Source organism: Xyrauchen texanus, chromosome 35, assembly GCF_025860055.1.
Source record: "Xyrauchen texanus isolate HMW12.3.18 chromosome 35, RBS_HiC_50CHRs, whole genome shotgun sequence".
Taxonomy (NCBI): domain Eukaryota; kingdom Metazoa; phylum Chordata; class Actinopteri; order Cypriniformes; family Catostomidae; genus Xyrauchen; species Xyrauchen texanus.
The window spans coordinates 22,738,242-22,749,884 of record NC_068310.1 but is presented as its reverse complement, the minus strand read 5'-3'; the positions used below and the strand labels follow the sequence as shown (position 1 = coordinate 22,749,884).

The following is an 11,643-nucleotide window of genomic DNA, read 5'->3' as shown; positions in this document are numbered from 1 at the left end:
CTATGTCAGCAATACCTCCGTGGCTTTTCCCTATGCCTCTAGTGGACATACAGTTGTATGAAGAGAAGCATAACAAGGAAAGAAATGTGTTGGAAAGTGTAACAGTACAACAATATATTGATCAAACATATTATAATGCAGTGCAAATTTATACAGATGGATCAAAGGACCCAGATTCTGGATTTACTGCAGCAGCAGTTTACATACCACATTTTAAAGATAAATTTCAAAGAGGATCACTAACCATATTTCGGTATTTACTTCTGAATTAATAGCAATATTCCTAGCACTTCAATGGCTTGAGGAAATACAACCTACAAGGTCAGTGATATGCACAGATTCACTCTCAGCTGTCAATATCTTGTCAAGCGGCATATCAGTAGCAAGACAAGATTTGATATATGAAGTGATGCAGAGTCTATTTAGAATAAAAAAATCTGGGCTTATTGTACATTTTTTGTGGGTACCATCACATGTGGGTGTTAAAGGAAATGAGGAGGCAGACCATATGGCTAATCAGGCTTTGAATCATTCTCAAATTGACATAAAAGTATCATTAAGTAAAACGGAAGTTAAAGGAATTATAGCGACTGAAATAAGAAAGATATGGCAGAAAGAATGGGACGGTGGAATTAAAGGAAGACACCTGCATCATATCCAAAAAATAGTTGGTCTAGAAAGAAGAAAATTTGGAAACAGGAAAGAGGATGTTTTAATTTCTAGAATGTGTATTGGACATTGTGCATTAAATAAGAGTTTGTATAGAATAGGGAAACATGAGAATGGTAAATGTGATAATTGTGGTCTAGAAGAATCTGTAGAACATGTAATTATAAAATGTGATGCATATGAAAGAGCAAGATTACATCTAACTCAAGCTTTAAGATCTTTGGGAGTAAATGACGTATCTCTTCAGGTTTTGCTAGGAAATGGCCCAAAGCAATCAAGAATTTATCAAGAATTATTTCATTTCTTAAAAGATACAAGATTGATTAATAGAATATAACATAGGTTTTTTTCTTTTTTCTTTCTCCAACTTTCCAACAATTTAGCGCTTCACACTCCAATCCAGTAGGTGGCGGGAATGCACCATTTAAGTTGGATTGCCAACCGCCATAAAAGAACAACAGAAGAAGAAGAAATTAAGCCACAACGCAACGAAATTAAGCCTATGTTGTGGCTTAATTTTGTTGTGTTGTTTCTTTGTTTTCAGCGTTTATTTGCTTTGATAGTCTTGTTTTGTTGTGCACCCCTCGCTTACTGACCGATCAGAAATTGTTCCAGAGAGCAGTGTAATTGTGAAATCAAATTACATTTACTCAAAATATACATGATAATGATTTGATATGGAAACAGAGCGCATCCTTTACCCTGTTTATTTTAACAAGACGCTGGTAAGACTCTGGTTGACAAGATGCCACAATCTCCCTTTCCACAATACATGGCACGGAGAAATCTGACCTTAATAGACAACATTCCTCAAAATCATTAAAAACGAAACCAGTACGGATTTCAACACGGACGGTTAAAGAGAAAGATTATAAGATTTCCGATGAAAGATACGGTATGTGATTTATTTGGTATGCCGTTATTGTACAGTAGGTGACGATATGCGAGTTATTCCTCCAGTTCGCCGCCAGTAACAGAAGAAGAGGAAGTGATATTTTCTTGACAACGAAGCAACTGTTTCTTTCCTGAACGCTCCTCTAGTGTCAGTCTGCGTGAAATCCTGCGGTCATTGCTGTCTCTTTTGTGAGTTTGTGTGTGTGATCAGAGTACACACATAGAGAGAGAAGGTCACTTTCAGAGCCATAAACCTCCCCAGTAACCAGCGTTTCATCTCGAGTTGCGACGTGTACAGGAACTACGCGATGAGTTGCACATAGACAGCCAGCTCACAGCAGGCCATTCGCTTCTTTCGGTTTACTTACTTTATACATTTTTCCCGGCTTGTTTATTATTTTACTTACTTTATACATTTTTCACGGGTGGCTTGTTTATTATTTTCTCTTCTTTACTAACTGACAGACTGCACCTTTATTAGATTTAGCTAATAGTTTCACCAAGATGTGCTGTTTCAAAATTGATACTAACTCATATTACCTCATCTAAATAAATGATTCTTTGAGCAGCAAATTGCTATTCAATTGTAAATTAATCGCCACCCAAACAAGTGTAGTCATTCGATTTACTTCTCATGTTGACCGCTTTCACTTTGACCCTAATATCTCACTGAACATCTTCGAGTCTGTCAGTGTTTGTGTTTTGAACGTAGTCTTTATTTCCTTTTCATAGTATGTCTGCATTTGTTTGTGAAGTTGAAACCATGACTAACTGGAGAAGATTTCGGATTGGTTGCCCGTGGGCCTCATGTTTGGCAGTATTTGTGTTTGTGTTGCTGGCCGAGAATGTTAACGCCAGGCCGGCGAATATGTCAGCATTGAAAGACAAACATCTCAGTAGTAAAGAGGAAAACGAGATCCTTCCACCCGACCATCTGAACGGTGTGAAGCTGGAGATGGATGGTCACCTTAATAAAGACTTTCATCAGGAGGTGTTTCTGGGGAAGGACATGGAAGAATTTGAGGAAGACTCGGAACCCAGAAGGAACAGGAAGAAACTTATTGAAATCTTCACCAAGTATGTCCACCGCTGTTGAAGTATGAGAGTTTCCCCATTATGTTCTTAGTTGTCATTTTGAAGGGCTAGGTCACCCAATACTGAAAATTATCTCCGCTTACTCGCCCTCATGCCATCACAGATGTGTATGACTTTCTTTTGCAGAGCACAAATGAAGAATATCTCAGAGTTGTGTCTATACAATGCAAGTGAATGGTGACCAAAACTTTGAAGCTCTAAAAGCATTTAAAGGCAGCAATCTAGAGCTCTAGATGGCTTTATAGGAAATGTAACTGATTTTAAAATTATGATCGCCAGGGAGACTGCTGATGTCAAGGTTTAAAGTGAAAAAGGAGCTATATTTTGGCCTGTTCTCATCCAAAATCAATTTGATCTCTTCAGAAGACATTGATTTCACTGCAGTTTTATGGATTGTTTTTAATGCTACATTTATGTCCTTTTTGGAGCTTCAAAGTTCTGGACACCATTCACTTGCGTTGATATGGACCTGCAGAGCTGAAACATTCTCACACGCATTTGGAATGGCATGAGTGTGAGTAAATAATGAGAGCATTTTCACTTAGGTATACTATTCTGAGAGCAATTTCAGTATATCATCATGACAAACATAGCAAATATAATTAAAAACATATAACTTTATAATTAAATGCATATTTGATCACCTAAGGTGTATATGTTTTCAAATAAATATGCATACTATTAATTTGAAGCTCAAATACTCTACCTGTTCCAACAGCTGTATTATTAGCTTTTGTTCGCTGTCACTAGGGTGGATATCAATAAAGACAGGAGCGTCAGTGCTAAAGAAATGCAGCGCTGGATCATGGAGAAGACGGAGGAACATTTTCAGGAAGCCGTTAGAGAGAATAAGCTCAGTTTTAATGCTGTGGACCCTGATGGGGATGGTACGTCAAATTTAATTGTCATTCGTTTTGCGCCATAGAATTTTGTCTTGCAGAAATATTTTTATAGGATAGCAAATGTGTGATCAGGTTTCTAAGACATTTAAAAAATGGCTTTCCATTGATATCTTCCAATTATGAAGGCTTTGCACATTGTGACACTGTTTTACTGAGCAAATACACTTGGTGAATTTGTTTTCTTATCTTTTTAAAATGTATCTTTCTTCCTAAATTGCATTTTATTTGTTAGACTTTTTGGTAGAAAATGCACACAATCCTCTTTATTAACGGTGTTTTGTTTTTTCCTGACTATGATTATTCTCATAACATTTAACAAATCCACATGGCTGCTTTTGGTCAAGAGAATTTTTGACCTGATCTGCTCAAATTGTTTTCTCTCAGGACATGTTACTTGGGATGAATATCGTGTGAAGTTTTTGGCAAGCAAAGGTTTCAATGAGAAAGAAGTAGCTGAGAAGATAAAGAACAATGAAGAACTAAAAGTTGATGAAGAAAGTAAGTTGGAACAGCGTGTATTTGATAGTGTGTAGTACTCGTAATAAACACATTTTTAATGATATGGCATCACCACAGCCCAGGAGGTTCTGGAGAGCTTGAAGGATCGCTGGTTCCAAGCAGATAACCCTCCAGCTGACCAGCTGTTGAATGAAGATGAGTTCCTCTCTTTCCTACATCCTGAGCATAGCAGAGGCATGCTCCGATACATGGTGAAGGAGATTGTACGAGACCTAGGTGAGCATTGGAATGTTATTCCTACAGATCATCATAATTAAGGGGTCATGATAGGAATAGTTTACCGAAAAATGTTAATTCTCTTATCATTTACTCACCCTCATGCTGCTCAAACCTGTATAACTTTCTTCTGCTGAACACAAATATATTTTTGAAGGATTTATGATATGTTTTTGTCCATACAATGCCAGTCAATGGGCTCCAGAACTGTATAAAAAAATAATAGGTAATCCACAGGACTCAAGTTGTTGAATCCATGTCCTCTGAAGCTATACTATCACTTTGGGTGAGAAAAATATCCAAATTTAACTCGAGGCCAAAGTATACTACGGTTGTCCGCGTTACTGGTCACTCTGCGCACAGTATGCGAGTGTAACATGAGCCAGCTGGAACGTGATAGCTGTGCGGTATGTGTAAACTTTACTCCCCTGGCCTAAAGAGGCACACTAGCTACAGACACTAGAGGCTGTAGCCTCTTCGTTAGCGCTCCCGCCCCATATGCCAGAGACGCCAGTTCGGAGTGGGTCGATTAGGACCGGTTACAGTGGTGCCGTGACCTGGATGGGAGTGAGTGTTATGGGAGCCAGCTGGTGTGTGATAGATGTGCAGTATGTGTATACCTCACTCCCTAGCATTAAGAGGTACACTAGTTACTGACACTAGCGGTTGTAGCCTTTTGCCTTCTCGTTAGTGCTCCCGCCTCCAATGACTAAGACATCGGTTCGGAGCAGATCCGGGTACACATGGTGAAAATTTCATCATCAGCACAGTCTGCGCAGACTGTCCGCCTGCTGCCAATATTTTCTCAATGTGGACGGTCCTCTTCTGTTCACATCACTGGTGCATGCGCCTGCCATTGATTGTACTAAAAGAGTATTACAAAGCAGTCTTGGTGCACATGCTTCGAATGTGTCAAAAGATATACTTTGGAAGCCATCTTAGTCGACCAGGCACGATCCGATTTGGAACGCAGAAAAAACCAAAGTATACCTGGGCCTTTATTCAATGTAAATCTTGATCTCCGCAGCCTCCTTGGTGCGTTAATGAGAATTTTGTTCACACACTTACTTACATTTGACATATGTGCAGGGCACTGTACACAAACCAGACCATTTTTGGGATACTTTAAAAATGTACTAGCAGCGGTTGCCTTGCCAAAACATTGATGGTAAACACAAAAAAAAAAAAATGCAAGGTCTTATTACTGTATTATGATACTGGGATTAAGGACATGGCAATCACGTGCAGCGTCAAAGAATCACCATCTTCAAGCCTGGACTGTTACGATCGGTCTGGATGGCAAGATTTTTAGTGAATAAGGACTTACATTTTGGTGTGTTTATCACCAAAAACTGAGCTTCTCACTTGAAGACATGGATTTACAGTGCATCCGGAAAGTATTCACAGCGCTTCACTTTTTCCACATTTTGTTATGTTACAGCCTTCTTCCAAACTGGATTAAATTCATGATTTTCCTCAAAATTCTACCAAACAATGTCAACGTGAAAGAAGTTTGATTGAAATCTTTGCAAATTAAAAAAACAAATAAAAAAATCACGTACATTAAGTATTCACAGCCTTTGCTCAATACTTTGTTGAAGCACCTTTGGCACCGATTACAGCCTCAAGTCTTTTTGTGTATGATGCTACAAGCTTGGCACACCTATTTTTTGGGCAGTTTCTCGCATTCTTCTTTGCAGGACCCCTCAAGCTCCATCAAGTTGGATGGGGAGCGTCGGTGCACAGCCATTTTCAGATCTCTCCAGAGATGTTCAAGTCTGGGCTCTGGCTGGGCCACTCAAGGACATTCACAGAGTTGTCCCGTAGCCGCTCCTTTGTTATATTGGCTGTGTGCTTGGGGTCGTTGTCCTGTTGGAAGATTAACCTTCACCCCAGTCTGAGGTCCAGAGCGCTCTGGAGCAGGTTTTCATCAAGGATGTCTCTGTACATTGCTGAATTCATCTTTCCCTCGATCCTGACTAGTCTCCCAGTTCCTGCCGCTGAAAAACATCCCCACAGCATAATGCTGCCACCACCATGCTTCACTGTAGGGATGGTATTGGCCAGGTGATGAGCGGTGTCTGGTTTCCTCCTGACATGACGCTTGCCATTCAGGCCAAAGAGTTCAATATTTGTTTCATCAGGCCAGAAAATTTTATTTCTCATGGTCTGAGAGTCCTTCAGGTGCCTTTTGGCAAACACCAGGCGGGCTGTCATGTGCTTTTTACTGAGTGGCTTCACTCTACCATACAGGCCTGATTGGTGGAGTGCTGCAGAGATGGTTGTTCTTCTAGAGGGTTCTCCTCTCTCCAGAGAGAAATGATGGATCTCTGTTAGAGTGACCATCGGGTGCTTTGTCACCTCCCTAACTAAGGCCCTCCTCCCCGATCGCTCAGTTTGGCCAGGCGGCCAGCTCTAGGAAGAGTCCTGGTGGTTCCAAACTTCCATTTACGGATGATGGAGGCCACTGTGCTCATTGGGACCTTCAATGTTGCAGAAATTTTTCTGTACCCTTCCCCAGATCTGTGCATCGATACAATCCTGTCTCGGAGGTCTACAGACAATTCCTTGGACTTCATGGCTTGGTTTGTGCTCTGACATGCACTGTTAACTGTGGGAACTTGTATAGACAGGTGTGTGTGTGTGTGCCTTTCCAAATCATGTCCAATCAACTGAATTTACCACCGGTGGACTCCAATTAAGTTGTAGAAACATCTCAAGGATGATCAGTGGAAACAGGATGCACCGGAGCTCAATTTTGAATGTCATGGCATGTGAAAATAATGGTATTTTTCTTTTCTTTATTTTTTATATATATATATATATATATATATATATATATATATATATAAATTTGCAAAGATTTCAAACAAACTTCAATGTTGTCATTATGGGGTATTGTTTGTAGAATTTTGAGGAAAATAATGAATTTAATCTATTTTGGAATAAGGCTGTAACATAACAAATTGTGGAAAAAGTGAAGCACTGTGAATACTTTCCAGATGCACCGTAACTAAAGTGGAATGGATTACTTTTATGCTGCCTTTTTTTTTGGACCCCATTGACTTGTATGGTATGGACAAAAACACATACATCTTTCAAAATACCTTTCCACAGTGTAAATCCAGCCAGGTCTCCTAAGCAACCAAATTGGCCCGGTTGCTGGGGAGGGTAGTGTCACATGGGTAACCTCTTCGTGGTCGATATAATGTGGTTCATTCTCGGTGGGGCACTTGGTGAGTCGAGCATGGATGCTGCGGTGGATGGCATGAATCCTGAACACGCGCTATGTCTCTGTGGCAAAGCGCTCAACAAGCCACGTGATAAGATGTGTGGGTTGACGGTCTCAGATGTGGAGGCAACTGAGACTCGTTCACTGCCACCCAGATTGAGGCAAATCATTACGTGACCACGAGGACTTAAAAGCACATTGGGAATCGAGCATTCCAAATTGGGAGAAAAATGGGAAAAAAGACAACAAAAAAAAGTGAAAAGGGTTGTAATTATTTATTTATTTATTCATTTATTTATTTATTATTATTATTATTATTATTAATTACTCAACCCTGTGTTTAAAATTATTGTACAGATCAAGATGGAGATGGAAAGTTGACTCTTGCTGAATTTATCTCCCTCCCCATGGGAACTGTGGAGAATCAGCATGCCCAAGATATCGATGATGACTGGGTTCGTGAAAGAAAGAAGGAATTTGAAGAGGTCATTGATGCTAACCATGATACGATTGTAACCATGGAAGAGTTGGAGGTTGGTCCTTTTTTTATGTGGTGTTGATGATCAGAGTACTTTGGTAGTGTGTCATTCATTTTACATCTGTCCCTTGCTGGTTTACTCTTTCTCTCACAGGAGTACATGGACCCCATGAATGATTACAATGCCTTGAACGAAGCCAAGCAGATGATTGCTGTGGCAGATGAGAACCAAAACCATAACCTGGAGCTAGAGGAGATCCTTAAATACAGCGAGTACTTTACTGGCAGCAAACTCATGGACTATGCCCGCAATGTACACGAGGAGTTCTAAACTCCTCAAATCTGTAAAAAATTAAAATAGTAATATATTTGTATATATTCCTCAAGGCTACACTGAGGGCTATACAAAGTGTTGCAAGAATTATGTTGATCTTTGCTTGCCTCCCAGATTGGGATCAAAAAGTGCGTTTGAACTTGCGTTTGTAACTTAACAAACCTGCAATTCAGTTGCAGTACAAAGGCATAACATTGCGAGTCTGCTTTCGTGATGTCACAGGTGTGCTGCTCAAGGTGTGATTCCTGAATTACAAATGAGCTTACCCCATACATTCCCCTGAAATTAAGTTGAGACACTTTGTCTCTTTCATTAATTTTGGGAGTGATTATAATTTGGAAATGAGTAATGTATGGAAATGAGAAATTTGGTCAGGGAATAGAGTGTTTTCCACATAGAGGTGGAATTGAATTAAACATTTATTAATGTATATAATATAGTTACTTGAAGTGCCATAATATGTACAGTAAATGTTTTGACATTTTGGGTGGATTGGGTGTTAAGACTGTGCTTTAACAGGGGGTTTGTATGATTAGCTTTCTAAGCTGCAACCCCTGTCATTTCTAAAGATGAAGAAAATGTATTAAGGGTTTTTACAAACCCAAAATTATTAATTTTGTGAACTTAATTATATATCACTTCTTTTAGAATCTCATCATTCAAAGTAAACCAGTTAAAGTTTCAAATGCCTAGTAAAGAAATCAGTTTTTTGACAGAGTATAGAAAAAGCTGTCTAGATGTGATTTATTGGATTATTTGAACATTAGCTTTTTTTGTAAGGAACCCTTTTTTGTCAGTTTGGTGAATTCATAATTTCATATGGCCTGAATATTATTTTATGACTGCAAGTGAAAAATCAAATCATCCTGTTACCTCAGGAATTACTTTCAGTCACATGCTAATATTTCAGTGGTTCCCTGACCTACTGACAATATATTGGAAAATTTTCCCAAATGTGGTCATTGCTCCTCCATTGAAGTTTGTGATACACATAATTTTTTTAAACTAATGTCAAGTTTTGTTGTGCAAAGACGGTCTTGACTGTGCAATAATTTCTTTTAAGCATGCTTTGGTAATAGACCCCCCTTTATCATTCCAGTACTTTTGGCTGTTAAAACACTAGCTCCTAATGTGTTCCCAATCATCCATGTACAGAACATTGACTGACCATATATTGCCCTCATCCTGTGGAAATTCAAGTGACCTTTTTTAAGCTTTAAAATGCATCATATTGCTTTTCATACCATTATTATTAGACATTTTAATGCACCAATCAAGCAATGGATGAAATATACCTCTAAATTTGACACCTCTAAAACTACTTGGGGGATTATGCTGTGAAGTCTGGCAACCTTTAAATCTTCGTTAACATTTCTGATATAAACTGTGCCAGATTTGAATGTGAAATTAGGCTGTAATAAAAAAAAACAGCTACAACAATCTGTATATAATTTTGCATCATCAGACCCTTCTGATATCAGGAAGTCAGGAATATAAATATTGACAAATTTGAGAATAAAACCATTGAGAATTCTATAAAACCAATGTTGAAAGATGGAGTTAATATATTTACTTTTATGTCAGGATCATATCCACATAATTAAGTTGTACATTTATTTGAAAGGTCTAGAAAATCTCAGAGAAAAATAAAGAAAATTGCGACATGGTTTCTTTTTGCTTTCTAAAGTCTACAAATAAATTTCAATGAAATTGAAAATTAAAAACTAACCATTTATTCAGGTTTATACTCCTAATATACACCATAATCTACTAGTAGGTAAAAAAAAAAAAGATATGCTGTCAATTTGATACAAAATATTTTCCTGATAATATTGTAATCACTTCTTTTGGAATTAGTAAAATGACAATATACTGTAAGTGACAACTATTTGATTTTGTCAACATCATGTTGTCTTTATAATATTATCCTTACTATTTTTCACACAAGGTATGAATGGGTGTTTTTACATGAAACTTAGCCTCCTCATTCAAATTCAGTTGAAGTTAGAAGTTTACATACACCTTCGCAAAATACACTTAAACTCAGTTTTTCACAATTACTGCCATTAGGTCAGTTAGTATGGAGCCAGAAATATGCCAAAACAATTTGAATTGTGTAAATTTGAATTATAGACTTTTGAATTTGAATTATAAGTGTGATATTGCCAAATGAAATATTACGTTGTATTTTAAATAGGTTTGAATTTGGATTTTTTTAAACTCCAATACTGGACATTTCATATTTAACCAAATTTAATTGTTTTTTTTTTATGGCACAATCTTATAAATATATATTTTCAAACAGCACATTTTTGGTTCTGAATTCTTACACTGTAAATATCCCGTTTTAAAAAATACAGCTTCAAGTTTTCAAGATGAAGAAGAAATTCAGAACACCAAATTCAATATTCTAAAATTCAACCTAAAATCGAACCTTTTTATGCTGCTTGTTTAAACTTATTTTGCATCTTTGAAGATTTATGACAAGAACAAGTGAAATGTACATAATTTAAAATTATTCTCACAGTCAAACTAAAAATAAATGGCATAATGACTAAACATCAATAGGGATGTGCACTCTCTGAGTGAGAATGACAGTCATACTGTGTTTGTAATGTTTGTTGGAGTTCTGTGTGTAAATTATCCATTAAATGCCTTACAATAAGCCTACAATTTGCATGAAATTAATTGTATAATGTAATCACGCCTGCTAAATCACACACATCTGAATGATCATTCGTGATGTTCATGTCTTGAGCTCAAAACGCACTTACAAACGCCAACAAGTGTTTGAAATAATATCTGATGTGGATTCCGATCACAGAATGAAGCAGAATTACATTAATTATTGAGTTATATGTGATGCTTACGCATACTAATCACTTTCATACTAAATATACTTTATACTAAAACAAATACCAGAGACCGCTTTATTTTAAGAATGTGAAATGTCAGAATAATAGTAGAGAGAATTATTTATTTCATCTTATTTCTTTAATCACATTCCCAGTGGGACAGAAGTTTACATACACTTTGTTAGTATTTGTTAGCATTGCCTTTAAATTGTTTAACTTGGGTCAAGATATTTGTCACCATGTGCACTTGCAAACTGTAGTCTGGCTTTTTTATGGTGGGTTTGGAGCAGTGGCTTCTTCCTTGCTGAACATCCTTTCAGGTTATGTTGATATAGGACTTGTTTTACTGTGGATATAGATACTTGTCTACCGGTTTCCTCCAGCATCTTTACAAGGTCCTTTGCTGTTGTTCTGGGATTGATTTGCACTTTTTGCACCAAACTACGTTC

At 37.6% G+C, this 11,643-nt stretch overlaps 1 protein-coding gene across 2 annotated transcripts; it reads left to right on the top strand.

The window, feature by feature from the left end:
- Positions 1 to 1,633: 1,633 nt before the first annotated feature.
- On the top strand, positions 1,634 to 11,058 carry LOC127629113 (45 kDa calcium-binding protein-like). 2 transcript variants are annotated; one of them, XM_052106181.1, is made up of 7 exons: positions 1,634 to 1,752; positions 2,296 to 2,640; positions 3,409 to 3,545; positions 3,945 to 4,058; positions 4,137 to 4,295; positions 7,885 to 8,060; positions 8,160 to 11,056. In XM_052106181.1, exons 2-7 carry the CDS (start codon positions 2,297 to 2,299, stop codon positions 8,334 to 8,336), a joined length of 1,107 nt encoding a protein of 368 aa, XP_051962141.1. In that variant the 5' UTR covers positions 1,634 to 1,752; position 2,296; the 3' UTR covers positions 8,337 to 11,056. The 2 variants fall into 2 exon arrangements, with proteins under 2 accessions (XP_051962141.1, XP_051962142.1); XM_052106182.1 differs by having other exon boundaries at positions 1,640 to 1,921; positions 8,160 to 11,058.
- Positions 11,059 to 11,643: the final 585 nt, after the last annotated feature.

Excerpts from the sequence above, each read along its gene's own strand:
- LOC127629113 (XM_052106182.1), top strand. The coding sequence starts at position 2,297 with ATGTCTGCATTTGTTTGTGAAGTTGAAACCATGACTAACTGGAGAAGA. Across the intron at positions 3,546-3,944 it reads TGTGGACCCTGATGGGGATG|GACATGTTACTTGGGATGAA; the intron begins GTACGTCAAATT and ends GTTTTCTCTCAG. Across the intron at positions 8,061-8,159 it reads TAACCATGGAAGAGTTGGAG|GAGTACATGGACCCCATGAA; the intron begins GTTGGTCCTTTT and ends TTTCTCTCACAG.